Source organism: Syzygium oleosum, unplaced genomic scaffold (genome assembly GCF_021117445.2).
Source record: "Syzygium oleosum isolate NSW1041296 unplaced genomic scaffold, Sole_v2.1 Sole_v2.29, whole genome shotgun sequence".
NCBI classification, from domain to species: domain Eukaryota; kingdom Viridiplantae; phylum Streptophyta; class Magnoliopsida; order Myrtales; family Myrtaceae; genus Syzygium; species Syzygium oleosum.
The window spans coordinates 541,357-557,851 of NW_026607513.1; the positions used below are offsets into that span (position 1 = coordinate 541,357).

At 44.2% G+C, this 16,495-nt stretch overlaps 1 protein-coding gene and 1 pseudogene across 2 annotated transcripts; both read left to right on the plus strand.

Annotated features, from left to right (window-relative positions):
* The first annotated feature begins 267 nt into the window (after positions 1 to 267).
* LOC130134632 (G-type lectin S-receptor-like serine/threonine-protein kinase RKS1) lies at positions 268 to 8,902 on the plus strand (annotated as a pseudogene).
* Positions 8,903 to 14,190: 5,288 nt separating this feature from the next.
* Positions 14,191 to 15,436, plus strand: LOC115677863 (receptor-like serine/threonine-protein kinase SD1-7). 2 transcript variants are annotated; one of them, XR_008814708.1, is made up of 3 exons: positions 14,191 to 14,281; positions 14,371 to 14,608; positions 15,061 to 15,186. XR_008814708.1 is itself a non-coding variant. In XM_056303889.1 (2 exons), the coding sequence occupies exons 1-2, from the start codon at positions 14,815 to 14,817 to the stop codon at positions 15,364 to 15,366; spliced, it is 450 nt and encodes a 149-aa protein (XP_056159864.1). In that variant the 5' UTR covers position 14,814; the 3' UTR covers positions 15,367 to 15,436. The 2 variants fall into 2 exon arrangements, 1 of the variants encoding a protein (XP_056159864.1); XM_056303889.1 differs by lacking the exons at positions 14,191 to 14,281; positions 14,371 to 14,608 and adding an exon at positions 14,814 to 14,958 and having other exon boundaries at positions 15,061 to 15,436.
* The last annotated feature ends 1,059 nt before the right edge of the window (positions 15,437 to 16,495 follow it).

Sequence of the window (16,495 nt, forward strand, 5' to 3'; positions counted from 1 at the left end):
CTTTAAATCAACGCTAATCACTCTGAGATCTACTACAGCATTTTATACAAGCAAACAAGAGAGGCAATCACGAATCTCTCAATTTGGATTTTTTATTTTAAATTATTAAATTATATTTCGAATTTGAATCGGAACCGATCCTGTTGAATAAATATCCAAGATTCAGCACAAGATATGCACTGGTTCCTTTTCTTGTCGTAGTTTGAATATTTGACCAGGAAGTGGACATTGACAAAAGAAAGCAACGTGGGGCTCGGGTAATTAGAAATAAAAAAACACAAACAAGGGCCTCTCTGCCGCTGCAGGACAAAAGAGGGAAAGTTTTTGTCATTCAAGCAACAGTAGCCGCCAGTGAAAACTTGTGGGATCCTTCATGGAGGAGTGCACAGTAGCCGCCAGGAATGAAGGAGCCGTACAAATGAAGAAGGGAGCCGCACGAAGTCGCCGTCCGGAGAAGGAAAACAACGTGGAAGACATTCTTGCTTCAATTGCAAGACCTGGGTTAGCTTTCGCGCTAGTTAATGTTACAACACAGACGAAGAGAACATCAAGCGAAGCAGGAAAGTTTGAACACGAACCGAATGGAGAATCAGAGAGGATCGGCTCATACGAGCCCGGGGAAATGGCGGCGATGGCTTCGTGGGTCTGCTCAGCGATCACTGATCACCCCTACAAACTAGCACGCATGCACAAAATATTAATGCAGGAAAACAAAAACAACCGGTTGGGTTTTATTTGTCCAGCCATACTAGCATGCGCAATAATTTTGGACCGTACTAAATGGGCTCAAAATCGAAAAATAATTTAACATTTACAACATACTGTCATGAAACCAACCCCAGCAGAAAGAAGAGCATATGAAAGTTTCTCTTTCTTTGAAACTTCCTCCACAATAATTCCATGCTCTTTCTTTGAACCAATTCCTAATATCCTACGAACTTTGGACTTTTGGGGCGTTTACAAAGGAAAAGGAGAACGATGTTTGACTGGCTAACTAAATGGCGGTCCCCTCGGTTCCCTTCTTCTGGAAACATATTCCATTGACTTCTGAGATACCTATCTGTGTGGATCTGTTTCTCTCCATTACTGATGTTCTCTCGATCATCGGCGGCCAGAAAAGTCTAAGAATGGGTTAATATTCAAACAATGCAAAGCCAACCACTAACAAATGAAGGGGCGCCCAAGGAGGAATGAAGAATGGAAAGGTGATGTCAAAATCTCGCCTCTTCATGATACATTTTAACTCAACTCCATTGAGAAGGTTCGGTTTTATTGGTTATAAAACAAAAGCCGTATCTGTGCTTTCTTGCCTGAAACACAAGCACGCTGCATCTCATGTAAGTACGACATGAGCACTCCAAAAGTGTCATTACATATCCTGTATTTATTTTTTCTATTTCATTTGCTTGATGCTTTGGACACCCTTGGCTCAAAAGATACCATGAAAGATGGTGATGTCTTAATCTCCCGAGGAAGAAAATTTGCTTTCGGTTTCTTCAGCCCAAGTAATTCAAGCTTGCGTTATCTGGGGATTTGGTATCATGGACAACCGGAGCGTACCGTCGTTTGGGTTGCTAACAGAGAAAATCCCGTGAATGAAACTTCAGGAGTTCTTGCTTTTGATCATGATGGAAACTTAGTGATCCATGAAAACGACGGAAGCTTTCCTATTTGGTCAACCAATGTTTCCTCCACAACTTCATTTAGTGCGATCACTGCTCAGCTTTTCGATTCAGGTAATCTGGTTTTGAAATATGATATGAGCGAAGAGGTTATTTGGCAGAGCTTTGATTATCCCACGGATACCTTTCTTCCGTCCATGAAGCTTGGGTTGGACCGGAGAACTGGTTTGAACTGGTTCATTACATCTTGGAAATCTGCAGATGATCCAGCACCAGGCAGTTGTTCATACTATTTTGAACCAACGGAGTACCCGCAGTTGTTCCTTTACAAGGATCGAGCTCCTTATTGGCGAGCGGACCAATAACTGAAAAACAGCAGGGGAGCCTTGCCGAGATGGCTCACAATTGTGAATAACGAGATCGATGTTTCTCTGATGTATGCCGGTTCTCTCCAGATATGTGGTGGATGTGTTAGGGTTAGTTAAACACTTCACGTGGCACGATGAAGAGCACCGGTGGACCGAGTTTAATTACCATCCAAAGGAACAGTGTGACTACTTCAGCAAGTGTGGGCCTAATGGCATCTGTGGTGCAAACAATGCAGAACAGTTTGACTGCACATGCCTGCCCAGCTTCGAGCCCAAGTCTCCAGGCGATTGGTACCTAACGGACGGAACAGGCGGCTGTAAGAGGAGGCAAGGTGCGTCAATGTGTCGAAGTGGGGAAGGTTTCGCGAAGGTGAAACAGCTGAAGTTGCCGGACACTTCAACAGCACATGTCGACATGAGCATGACCTTGAAGGAGTGTGAGCAGGCATGCTTGAGCAATTGCAATTGCACAGCTTATTCGAGTGCAAATGAAAGTATTGGGGAATATGGATGCATCAAATGGCATGGAGATTTAGTTGATACAAGAGAATTTTCAGACTTGGGTCAAGATTTATATGTGCGGGTGGATGCAATTGACTTAGGTACTCATTGCTACTATCTACTTCAAATACTTATACTGCTGTTGTGGGGTTGTAATTGTTGTCCCAATTTCTTGATTAAACTGTTTGATTCTGATAGTTAATATTATAAACTGCCCTTGTTGCATTAAGTTCCGTAATATTGGGGCATTTAATTCCTCATGCCTTCTTTTATAGCTCGACATGGGAAAAGGAGTACTCCAGTCAAGAAGGCAATGGTGGCAACGCTATCGATATCTGGACTAGTGTTGCTGCTCTTAGGCTCCCTTGTGTACTGCCTTCTGCTGAAGAGGAAAGGAGGTGCGTGATCTAGCCTTGATAGAAGCTTTTTCTGCCATAAATACTACTCAGTCTATTTTACAAGGAGGTAATCATTTTTATGTTTAGGGTTAAAAATTAATTAAATTTAAGATCGAGCTAATCTAGCCTAGATTTTAGGCAAGGGTAGTTAATTTACTTCTGGAAGCCATGATCACCGAAGCTGCACAGAGAGTGCTAGATAATTAGTCAACCTGTGTTGTGATGCATCTTGAAATGAAGCCTACGCTAATTGGTCTCCATAAAAAATTTCCTAAATTGGCCAGAACGGCAAAATCAGAAGCATTATAGAATTGCTTTGATTTTCTTTCTTAAGCATTTTATTCAACTGTGTGACAGCAGATAGAAGAGGGCGTAATCATCCTCTCACTATTACCACAAGCTCAACATGTTTGGACGAAATTCAAGGTCCGAAATACCTCGACAGCAACAGTAGACGAAAAACAGATCTACCATTCCTTGATTTTGGAACTGTTGCTGCAGCCACAAGCAATTTTTCTTCTGTCAATGAGCTCGGCAAAGGCGGTTTTGGATCGGTATATAAGGTAATTAGTCTCCCTATTTCACTGAATCCAAATAGTTATTAAATTAACTATGTTTAGTCTACTAACTTCAATCTCTCATATGTGGATTGATGTCCTGGAAAAAATGCTCGGAAACAAGCTAGTTATTTTCAAAAGACCTTTATCTTTCAAAATTCTCCAAAGATATTGCGATCTGGTTACTTCCACTATATCTAAGGTGGTGTCTCTAGTACCTAGTCTTATCTTCCCGTCACCACAAACCAGGGAAGTGCCTAACAAAAAACGAGGGAGAAGAAGTAGACAACAGCACAAGTTGTGTTGCTTCTTTATTTCTCTAGGTCAAACAACATGTAGTGAGTGTAACCAACAATCCCTCCCAGCTAGTTTAACTACCTAATAGATCTTAAAATCTACTCACAACAGCTTTTAAGCGACCATCTTCATCTGACAGGTCTCAATATATATTCTTGTGATGTGTTAATTGTGACATCCTGAAATTTTGCCCATTTGGGATTTATGAAATTCGATTATTAATTAGAGCCCAAATTGGAAAGGAAGTCACGGCAGAACGTTAGGACGACGTTGTGGTTGGAACGTGCAATTTTGGATGTGCCCGAATCCTTCAAAAAAATTCAATTTCGGCAAGAAAATGGGAAAGTGACCATTTTACCCTTGGGAATTTCTAAAGGGTTAGTTTTATAGAGCAAGGGCGTTTAGGTAATTTTGCCCCAAAATTTGGAAAAGACACTTTTGCCCTTGGACTTTTTGAGAAATTCCAAGATTGCCCTTGGATATTTTGGATGAGATTCGATTTGGGCCGTCGGTTTCAAGATAAGATCGAATCTGGGCCGTCGGATGAAAAGTAGAGAGAAGGGCATTTTGGTCATTTGGCAAAAAGTTGGTCAAAACTTGGTTTTTAAGCCAAGATCTTCCTCTCTCTCCCCATTCTCCCTCTCCTCACCTCACGGCTCCCCTCCCCCACCGAACCCACCTTCTCCGGCCATCTCTCTCCCTCCCGCCGTGAGCCGCCGCCGCCCACCGCTCGCCGATCGCCGCCCACTGTGGGTCGTACGTCGCTGCCGCCGCCGCAAGATCGACGCCCGTTTCGCTCTAGCCGTGTGAGTCTAGAGCCGGGTAAGTTCAACCTAAACCTCGCCTAGTTTATCGGGTAAATTTGGACTCGTTTAGATGCGGTTTGATAGAAATTAGGGGTTGAATGAAATAACGGGCCGTAGGATTGAATTCGGGAATTTTTGGAGAAATTTTAGAGGCCGAGTGTTGGCTGTGAAGGGCTGTTCGAGGTGCTGTGGTGTGCTGTTGGGTACGTGGTTGGTACTGTTAGGTCCGGCTCGGAATTTTATAAAAGTGCCGTGAAGAGCCGGGAATGGAATATTGCGATTTTGAGTGTGAAAATAGCAGATTAATGGCTGTGATGTGTGGTTCTATGTGTTGTGATGTGCCGATGGGCGTATGGTTTGCACTGTTAGGTCCGGCTCGGAATTTCGTGAAAGTGTCGTGAAGAGCCGGGAGTGAGATATGTTGATTTTGAGGGCGAAAAAGGCTGATTGATGGCTGTGATGTGTGGTTCTATGTGCTGTGGGGTGCTGTTTGTTGTATGGTTGGTACTGTTAGGTTCGGCTCGAGATTTTGTGAAAATGCCGTGAAGGGCCTGAATTGATTTGATAACGTTTGGGTGTGGAAAAATGCTAGTTTGTGTGTTGATCGTGTGTTTTGTGATATGACTGTGTGATTGTGATTTATTGGGTGCAATTGTGTGCACGAAATTAAATGCGAATGTGTGCGAGTGTGAGATTGGGATCGGGCCGAGGCGTCGTAAGCTCGGGTCGCGATCACATAGGCCTATCGCATTTGGCGTAGGCTGAGGATTGAGGAAATGGAAAATGAGATTGGCCCGAGGTATGATCAGCTCGGGTGAGAATAGGATCGGGCCGAGACGTTCTAAAACTCGGGCCGCGATCATGTAGGCCTGTCGCATTTGGCGCGGGCTGAGGAAAGAACGTGTGAATGGGATCGGACCAAGGCGTGTGATGCTCGGGGCGCGATCGTGTGGGCCTGAGGCGTGTTTACGCGGGCCGAGGAATGTGATTGAGAACGGGGTGTGTGGTATGGTAAGAGAAAGTGGGATCGGACCGAGGCGTGTGATGCTCGGGGCGCGATCGTGGGGGCCTGAGGCGTGTTTACGCGGGCCGAGAAAGTGATTGAGCTAGTGGGGCAAGACGAGGAAAGTAAAGGAAATTGATGCGATAGTGCGTGATCGATGCGTGTTTTTGGCATGGAAATGTGTGGGGTTTGTGGTGCGCAAAGTGTGAAATGCGTGCGAGTTTGAATGTTGTGATTATGAACTAACGTGCAGGCTGAGTATGCCAAGAGTCCAGGTAAGTGTGATTGCGTGAATAGTATTTGTTCGTGTTGCTCGTTTGAGTGTCTGAACTTGTCTGGAATACGTGGTAGCCTAGGTAGGGTTTAGGCTGTGACTTATTTAGAAGTGTCTCATGGTTGTTTCAACCAAACTATTTCAGAGCACCCGCCCGACCTTGAACCTTCCGCCGCTACCGCCGCAGCGTTTTGGGATCCCGATGCATACCGAGCATTCAGGAGTAGAATATACCTTGACTGCTAATCCCTTTTGAGGACGAGGACGCGATCCGTAGAAGTCAGTTGGTGTGCCTGTATTATAAGTTTGATATTAAATTAGGGAGTGCTCGATGTGAATAGTTGGTGGTGTGATCAGGAAATCCGTTCGGGTGTGTACTATCAGTTGATGTGAATTTGATGGGTGTTGGAAGTGTTTGGTTGTAAAGAATTGGTTGTTGTATATTTATATATCGAGGTATAGTTTTATGTTTGGTGGGTTGGTGATTTATTTCTTCCTGGTGTTCTCCAATTTTATTGTCCGGGTATTTTGTGGTTTTCGCTGATCGTTCAAAATCTCTGATCATGTTAAGTGAGGTCGGCGATATCCTGGGATGTCGCATTAACCGACCAGTAGAGGGTGAAATGCGCTCGATGGGGTTCGGGGCGTGATATCCCCGTTTGAATTGGTATCAGAGCAAGGACAGCTCGATCTTAGCCGGTCAAAACTTGGAGTGATAAGGAGTGGAGACCCAGGATAGCTGTAGCTGGCTAGGGAAACCTTAGTGAGCCATAGATGTGCCTAGTGCTACACGTACTTCCAGACTGTTTGTTGTGATTGCTGGTTGAATTGAATTCTTTTACGGTTGAGTGCAGGTGCGTCTGGACTTGAGGTATGTGCTCGAACCTCATTGATTGTGATGGTGGATTGCTCGCTAAGTGGATTATTGTTGTAATTCACTGCCTAGGACTAGACTGATCTAGTTGGCCTAGGTTACTAATTCCTGAGTGAAATTATAGCAGGTAGGAAAGTGGTAGAATTGTGGCGATGAGCAGCGAAGGAAGAGGTGTAAGAAGAGTCCTAAGAAGGGGTGCAGGAAGAGGAACAAGAGGTGGAGGTCGTGCTCGAGCTAGAGCTATAGAGGACCTCGGAATGGGTGCTAGAGTGGTGGGAAACTCTGGAGTTGATGCTGGAGCTGCAGTGGACCCCAGAGTTGATGTTAGACCTGCAAAGGATCCTAGAATGGAAGCGGTCATAAGGACCCTAGAACAGATTGGTGATCTGATAGGACAGCAGACTCAGGAATGAGCTGCTACGATTGCCCAAGCTGCCGAGGCTGCTGCTGCCAATAATAACAATGGAAATCAAGAGCAGGGGCAAGTGAATGTGAATAGACAAATGCACCAACTAGTCGAGCAGTTTATGAAGCTGAAACCGCCTAAATTCTCTGGAAGAGGTGACCCTGAGGCTGCACCTCAATGGGTAGAGGAACTTAGTGTTGGGGTGCACTGAGAATAAGAAAGTAACCCTGGCAGTATATCAATTACAGGATAATGCGAATGATTGGTGGAAGGCCACTAGGGATAGAATATTTCCAGAAGGTACAGCCCGGACTTGGGCTACTTTTACCGAGAGTTTTTATGAAAAGTATTTCTCGGCCAGCGCTAGGGAAAGAAAGCTAGCAGAGTTTATGAGACTCCGCCAAGGCCAGATGACGGTAGATCAATATGAGGCGGAATTTGCTAGATTGTCTAAGTTTGCGCCGAGAATGGTAGAGCATCCCGAGGACAAGGCGCGAAGATTTCGGGATGGATTGAAAGCTGACATTCGCAGCCAGTTGTTACTGGTGAATCTGAGGACTTATGAGGAAATATTTGATAGGGCTCAAGTTCTTGAGCGGGATCAGGTAGATAGGGCCGCCGCTTCTGGATCGAGGTACGTTTCGGCTAGGGACAATAGGAATCTTGGGAAGAGACCGATGTCGGGAAATCAGCATTTTGTCCCTTCGGTTAGGAGGAATATTGGGAAGCCGAATCGTTACCAGGGCGCTGTATGCCAGTCATGTAGGGGAAGACATGGGGCTGGACCCTGTCCGAGTAGGAGCGTTATATGTTATAGATGTGGTGGAGTGGGCCACCGAGTGAAGAACTGCCCCAATAATAGACAGGATAGGTCGCCTGTACTGCCACCACTGCCCAAAGCTGAAAATCAAGTTGGGCCGCCCATACCCCCGAACCCGAACAAGCCACCGGCACAAGGACGAGTGTATGCGATGGCTAGAAGGGAAGCGGAGAATGCGCCAGGCGTGATCACAGGTATGATCTCTCTCTGTGATCTTGCTACTTATGCTTTATTCGATCCGGGGGCGTCGCATTTGTTTGTGTCTGATCAGTTCGTTAAATTGACTGGTATGGAGCCGCGATTACTTGATGTTATGCTATGTGTTACTACCCCATTGAATGATAAGATTTTAGTTTCGTTGGGGTACCCGGATTGTAAGATTGTGATTGGTGATAGAAAAGAAAGAATTGATTTAGCGGTTCTAGCGATGTACGACTTCGATGTGATAGTAGGTATGGACTGGCTAGTTAAGCAGAGGGCGGTAATGGATTGTAGTAGCAGGGTGATCCAATTTAATCCTGTTGGACATCCGGAATTCAAATTTGTGGGAAGTCGAGGAGGACTTTCGATTCCATGGATTTCCTTGTTGGAAATGACGAAGTTGTTGAGTGAAGGGTGTCAAGGATTTCTAGCGGCAGTAGTTGATTCGACGGCTGAGGAGCCGAGACTTGAGGATATGGCGGTAGTGTGTGAGTATCCTGATGTGTTTCCTCAGGAATTGTCAAGATTGCCGCCAGAAAGAGAAGTAGAGTTTATAGTCGAGTTGGCACCTGAAACTAAGCCAATCTCGAAACCGCCTTATAAGATGTCATTGTTAGAATTGAAAGAATTAAAAGTCCAGATGCGGGAACTACTGAACAAAGGTTCGTTCGTCCTAGTGTGTCTCCATGGGAAGCGCCGGTCTTGTTTGAAGGAAGAAGGACGAGACACTGAGGTTGTGTATCGAATGCCGGCAGTTGAATCAGATGACAATTAAGGATAAGTAACCATTGCCGAAGATCGAGGATCTATTTGACCAATTGCAAAGCGCCTCGATGTTCTCTAAGATTGATCTACGGATCGGATGTCATCAATTAAGGAGCAAGAAAGAGAATATCCTTAAGACCGCTGTTAGGATGCGATATGGGAGCTATGAGTTCACAGTGATGCCCTTTTGGTCTAACCAATGCCCTGCTGCCTTCGTGGACCTGCTGAACCGAGGATTTAAGGAGTTTCTAGACTGGTTCGTCATCGTTCTCATTGACGATATGTTGGTATATTCGAAAAGCTCGGAAGAGCATGAAGTGCATTTGACTGAGGTACTACGGACCTTAAGAGAACACGCACTCTATGCCAAGTTCAGTAAGTGCGAATTTTGGCTTAGCAGAGTAGCGTTCCTTAGACACCGGATTTCGGGAGATGGAATGTCTGGGGACCTGACGAATATTGAGGCAGTCACTAAGTGGCTGAGACCGACATCAGTGAAGGAGATTCGAGGTTTCTTAGGATTGGCTGGCTATTATTGACGTTTTGTAGAGGGGTCTTCATCGATAGTCACACCGTTGACGCAATTGCTTAAGAAGGAAACTAGCTTCGAATGGGATGATAAGCGTGCAAGGAGTTTTCGGAAGTTAAAGCGTAGGCTGACAACTGCCCTGGTATTGACTATTCCGTCCGGACCAGGAGGATTTGAGGTCTATAGTGACGTGTCATTAATAGGACTTGAATATGTTTTGATGCAACATGAAAGGATAGTTGCATGTTTGTCGCTCCAATTGAAGCCGCAGGGAATGAATCATTTCGATGCACGATTGAGAATTAACTGTAATAGTATTTGCCCTGAAGATTTGGTGATACTATTTATGTGAAGAGAAATTTCAAATTTATGCAGACCACCAGAGCCTCGAATATTTGTTTTCGCAAAAGAAGTTAAATCTGAGGCAGTGACGATGGATAGAGTGTTAAAGAACTATGATTGTGACCTTGGGTATCATCCCGGAAAGGCCAACCGGGTAACTGATGTATTGAGTCTGAAGTTAAGTGTCGCACATTTGATGGTAAGGAATGGGCATTATTAAAAAGAGTACGAGACTCGGGGTTTAGATTCGAACTAAGTCAAGTATCGAACTGGCTAGCCACTCTGGGGATTGAATTGGAGATTCGGACTAAGATTAAGATTTTGCGGTTTGCGGATCAAGGAATTCACAGAATTCTAGAAATGGATAATATTAAGGGGAAACCGGACTTCTAAGTGTCCGAGGATGGAATTCTGAAATTCCAAGAACGTTTGTGCGTGTTCGATGATTTGGAGTCTAAGGAAAAGATTTTGGTGGAAGCTCATGGGAGCAGTTATAGTATTCATCCGGGCAGCACAGAATTGTACCAGAAATTGTGGTAACATTATTGGTGGAATAAACTGAAAAAGGACATGGCTAAGTATATAGCCAAGTGATCGGCGTGCCAACAAGTAAAGGCACGGCACGGTAAGCCCGGAGGATTATTGTGATCTTTGAAAATCCCAGAATGGAAATGGGAACGCATAACTATGGATTTTGTGACAGGATTGCCAAGGAGCCAAAGAGGCCATGATACTATTTGGGTGATTGTCGACAGATTGACCAAGTCGGCACACTTTTTGGCTGTGCGAAAAGACTTCGCATTAGATCGATATGCTGAGTTATATGTGCAACAGATAGTTCGTTTGCACGGGGTGCCAGTGACGATTATGTCAAATCGCGATCCCAGGTTTACCGCCAATTTTTGGAAAAATCTGCAGACGGCATTGGGATCAAAGCTGCAGTTTAGTACTGCTTATCATCCGCAAACGGATGGTCAGTCTGAGAGGATGATTCAGACCTTAGAGGATATGCTACAGGCATGTGTGTTGGGTTTTCAAGGTAAGTGGGAAGAATAATTGCCCTTAGTGGAGTTTGTGTACAATATCAGTCTTCAGCAGAGTATTGGAATGGCGCCATTTGAAGCGCTGTATGGTAGGGCATGTAGGACGCCCCTATGTTGGGACGAAGTAGGAGAAAGAAGTATAACTGGGCCAGAGTTAGTTCAATAGTCAGTTGAGGCTGTTAAGGTGATTCGTGAAAGGCTGAAAATAGCTTAGAGCCGTCAGAAGAGTTATGCAGACAGAAGGCGAAGGCCTTTGGAGTTTCAAGTAGGGGATCACGTATTTCTTAAAGTATCGCCCATGAGAGGATTATCTAGGTTCGGTAAGAAAGTTAAGTTGAGTCCGAGGTACGTGGGACCTTTTTAGGTTTTAGATCGGATTGGAGATTTAGCGTATCGCCTTGCACTTCCGCCAAAGTTATCGCAAGTGCATAATGTGTTCCATGTATCGATGTTGAGGAAATATGAACCGGACCCAACTCACGTGTTAAATTATGAGAAGATAGAAGTCGGTGACAAGGTGTCCTATGTCGAGAGACCAGTAAGGATCGAGGATCGGAAAGAATGAGTCTTGAGGAACAAGACGATCCCGATGGTCAAGGTGGTATGGGAGCATCATGGGACTGAAGGCGCAACTTGGGAAAGTGAGGAATTGATGCAACGTTATTATCCCCATTTGTTTGAATAGTTAGTTGGGTTGTAAATTTCGAGGATGAAATTTTTGTAAGGGGGAAGAGTTGTGACATCCTGAAATTTTGCCCATTTGGGATTTATAAAATTCGATTATTAATTAGAGCCCAAATTGGATATCGGAAAATTAGGAAGTCACGGCAGAACGTTAGGACGACGTTGTGGTTGGAACGTGCAATTTTGGATGTGCCCGAATCCTTCAAAAAAATTCAATTTCGGCAAGAAAATGGGAAAGTGACCATTTTACCCTTGGGAATTTCTAAAGGGTTAGTTTTATGGAGCAAGGGCGTTTTGGTAATTTTGCCCAAAAATTGGAAAAGACACTTTTGCCCTTGGACTTTTTGAGAAATTCCAAGATTGCCCTTGGATATTTTGGATGAGATTCGATCTGGGCCGTCGGTTTCAAGATAAGATCGAATCTGGGCCGTCGGATGAAAAGTAGAGAGAATGGCATTTTGGTCATTTGGCAAAAAGTTGGTCAAAACTTGGTTTTTAAGCCAAGATCTTCCTCTCTCTCCCCATTCTCCCTCTCCTCACCTCACGGCTCCCCTCCCCCACCGAACCCACCTTCTCCGGCCATCTCTCTCCCTCCCGCCGTGAGCCGCCGCCGCCCACCGCTTGCCGATCGCCGCCCACCGTGGGTCGTACATCGCCGCCGCCGCCACAAGATCGACGCCCGTTTGGCTCTAGCCGTGTGAGTCTAGAGCCGGGTAAGTTCAACCTAAACCTCGCCTAGTTTATTGGGTAAATTTGGACTCGTTTAGATGCGGTTTGATAGAAATTAGGGGTTGAATGAAATAACGGGCCGTAGGATTGAATTCGGGAATTTTTGGAGGAATTTTAGAGGCCGAGTGTTGGCTGTGAAGGGCTGTTCGAGGTGCTGTGGTGTGCTGTTGGGTACGTGGTTGGTACTGTTAGGTCCGGCTCGGAATTTTATAAAAGTGCCGTGAAGAGCCGGGAATGGAATATTGCGATTTTGAGTGTGAAAATAGCAGATTAATGGCTGTGATGTGTGGTTCTATGTGTTGTGATGTGCCGATGGGCGTATGGTTTGCACTGTTAGGTCCGGCTCGGAATTTCGTGAAAGTGTCGTGAAGAGCCGGGAGTGAGATATGTTGATTTTGAGGGCGAAAAAGGCTGATTGATGGCTGTGATGTGTGGTTCTATGTGCTGTGGGGTGCTGTTTGTTGTATGGTTGGTACTGTTAGGTTCGGCTCGAGATTTTGTGAAAATGCCGTGAAGGGTCTGAATTGATTTGATAACGTTTGGGTGTGGAAAAATGCTAGTTTGTGTGTTGATCGTGTGTTTTGTGATATGACTGTGTGATTGTGATTTATTGGGTGCAATTGTGTGCACGAAATTAAATGCGAATGTGTGCGAGTGTGAGATTGGGATCGGGCCGAGGCGTCGTAAGCTCGAGTCGCGATCACGTAGGCCTGTCGCATTTGGCGTAGGCTGAGGATTGAGGAAATGGAAAATGAGATTGGCCCGAGGTATGATCAGCTCGGGTGAGAATAGGATCGGGCCGAGACGTTCTAAAACTCGGGCCGCGATCATGTAGGCCTGTCGCATTTGGCGCGGGCTGAGGAAAGAACGTGTGAATGGGATCGGACCAAGGCGTGTGATGCTCGGGGCGCGATCGTGTGGGCCTGAGGCGTGTTTACGCGGGCCGAGGAATGTGATTGAGAACGGGGTGTGTGGTATGGTAAGAGAAAGTGGGATCGGACCGAGGCGTGTGATGCTCGGGGCGCGATCGTGGGGGCCTGAGGCGTGTTTACGCGGGCCGAGAAAGTGATTGAGCTAGTGGGGCAAGACGAGGAAAGTAAAGGAAATTGATGCGATAGTGCGTGATCGATGCGTGTTTTTGGCATGGAAATGTGTGGGGTTTGTGGTGCGCAAAGTGTGAAATGCGTGCGAGTTTGAATGTTGTGATTATGAACTAACGTGCAGGCTGAGTATGCCAAGAGTCCAGATAAGTGTGATTGCGTGAATAGTGTTTGTTCGTGTTGCTCGTTTGAGTGTCTGAACTTGTCTGGAATACGTGGTAGCCTAGGTAGGGTTTAGGTTGTGACTTATTGAGAAGTGTCTCATGGTTGTTTCAACCAAACTATTTCAGAGCACCCGCCCGAGCCTTGAACCTTCCGCCGCTACCGCCGCAGCGTTTTGGGATCTCGATGCATACCGAGCATTCAGGAGTAGAATATACCTTGACTGCTAATCCCTTTTGAGGACGAGGACGCGATCCGTAGAAGTCAGTTGGTGTGCGTGTATTATAAGTTTGATATTAAATTAGGAAGTGCTCGATGTGAATAGTTGGTGGTGTGATCAGGAAATCCGTTCGGGTGTGTACTATCAGTTGATGTGAATCTGATGGGTGTTGGAAGTGTTTGGTTGTAAAGAATTGGTTGTTGTATATTTATATATCGAGGTATAGTTTTATGTTTGGTGGGTTGGTGATTTATTTCTTCCTGGTGTTCTCCAATTTTATTGTCCGGGTATTTTGTGGTTTCCGCTGATCGTTCAAAATCTCTGATCATGTTAAGTGAGGTCGGCGATACCCTGGGATGTCGCATTAACCGACCAATAGAGGGTGAAGTGCGCTCGATGGGGTTCGGGGCGTGACATTAATTTTTATTGGGCATGATGAATAACGGAAAAGAAATAGCGGTTAAAAGACTCTCGAAATATTCTGGACAAGTGAAAATCTTAGGTTGTTGCATTTACGAAGACGAGAAATTGTTAATTTATGAGTATTTGCCCAATAAAAGCTTGGATTTACTCCTTTTTGGTAAGTCCTCTCTTCCCAGTGGCCAGAATTTCCGTTCTGCAGCTAGTATTATGGATAATAACTTGAGGAAATTCCCAAATTTGTTCCAGATGAAACAAAAAGATCACTTCTGGATTGGGGAAGAAGGTTCGACATTGCATATGGGGTAGCTCGAGGACTCTTATATTTACACCAGGATTCGACACTGAGGGTAATCCACAGAGATTTGAAAGCTAGCAATGTCTTACTGGATGTTGCATTGAACCCGAAGATTTCAGATTTTGGGATAGCTAGGATATGTGGAGCAGATCAAATTGAGGGAAAAACGATGCGCGTTGTCGGGACATAGTAAGTGTTTTTCTTGAGCATTTAAATTCTGCTTTACCTGATTAAACAGTGAGAAAATTAGAACAAAGAAAAATAACTTGGGCCAAACATTTTCTTTCATACTAAAGTTTCAAATGTAGTTATGTTTCTGAAAGTTCAACGACGAAGTTTATACGGTGAATGAGATGTTGATGACTGCTTTCTTTTTTGACTTCTGTAGTGGGTATATGGCACCCGAGTATGCTCTGCATGGCCGCTTTTCAATAAAATCAGATGTGTACAGTTATGGAGTTATGTTGTTAGAGATCATTACAGGCCAAAGATTTAGTGGTTGCTATCATATGAACCCATTTTACAATCTAATTGGTCATGTAAGTATGAAACTCTTGCATAATTCAATGCAATACACAATTTCAACAGCCTCTACATTCACATCATCACAATCCATGGTGTTTGGTATGTGTTCTTCCCAGGTATGGGAGCTGTGGAAAGAAGGAAAATGCATGGACATTGTCGACACATCAATGGACAAGACATATTCTGAGGAAATGGTATCGAGGTGCATTCAAATCGGTCTTTTGTGTGTGCAAAGATATGCATCGGATAGACCAACTATGACCGCAGTGGTTTTCATGTTGGGGAACGCTGATGTGGTACTTCCATCCCCGAAACAGCCCGCGTTCATCGACGAGAGTGACTACAATGGAGATATTCAGTCAGCACGCAACAGAACATGTTCTGTTAACGGAGTTACAGTTACTGTTGTTGAAGCTCGCTAGTCACATGCCATCGCAATTGAACTGTGTAATCTTTTAAATTTGAGAAATTGAAATACTCCCCTTTTCAGTAGATAGATGAGACGTAAAGGGTAATCGTGCTTAAGAGAAAAGTTCTTATATATAGATTAGAGAAACCAGGACACCACAAGTGCCATAACTTTGGTATGATGCTCACTTGAATGCCCTAACTTTTTTTTACCACTTCAGTGTTATAACTTCTAAAAAAACGTTCACTTGAGTGTCATGACTTTCAATTAATTATGTAAGTACCAAAAAAAATTTAAAAACGTTCACCCAAGATAGCACTTGTGGTGAATGTTTTTAAAAAATTACGTCATTCAAATGAGCGACGTGCATAAGTTATGTCACTTAAGTAATCGCAAAAAAAAAAGTTATTATACTCAAGCGAGTGCCGTACAAAAATTATGGCACTTGTGGTATTCTTTTCCGTAGATTAGACACAAGAGACTTATGTTAAAAGTTTCCTTGATTTATTGATTGAGCTCATTCTATCTCTTAACCAGAGACTTGTAAAACTGAATTACCGTTGCTGCAGCATTTTCTTTCTCCCACAATCATCTGATTTATCGCGCCCAACTCAATTTATGTTTGCAGGAAGTTATTGATTTCATCTCGAGATACAAAAAAAAAGAAAAAAAAAGAAGACCCTTTACCTTTTCTTGATTTACCTTGTTTTTGCATTACAAGTTCATAATAGGGATCTTGTTCTCAAGAAGACAGGGATCCTTACTTCACCCATAAACTTGAAGATGGAAATGAATGGATTAAGAGCAAAAAGAGTGACACTGAAACTAACTCTAGGCATAGGGTCTCCTAGTATCACACATTTCAGCTCTTTAGACTCACTTGTTTGGTTGACAGTTCTTAGGGGAAAAGTGTCAAAAAAAGTCCAAAACTTTTATATTGGTGCCAATTTAATCCTAAACATTTTTTTGATGAAAATTTAGTCTTAAACCTTTTGTGTTTGTGCCAATTCAGTCCTTCCGACTAATTTTGATCCGATTTTTGTGACGTGGATGCTGGCCAGCCTACGTGGCACCGCCGGCGCTGACGTAGACAATTTTTAATAAAATTTAAATATTTTAAATATTTTTTCTTATTTTTTTCC

Bases quoted from the DNA above. Each gene is read 5' to 3' on its own strand.
- LOC115677863 (XM_056303889.1), top strand. From the start codon at position 14,815: ATGGCACCCGAGTATGCTCTGCATGGCCGCTTTTCAATAAAATCAGAT. The intron at 14,959-15,060 runs GTAAGTATGAAA...TGTTCTTCCCAG, and splicing joins TTTACAATCTAATTGGTCAT to GTATGGGAGCTGTGGAAAGA.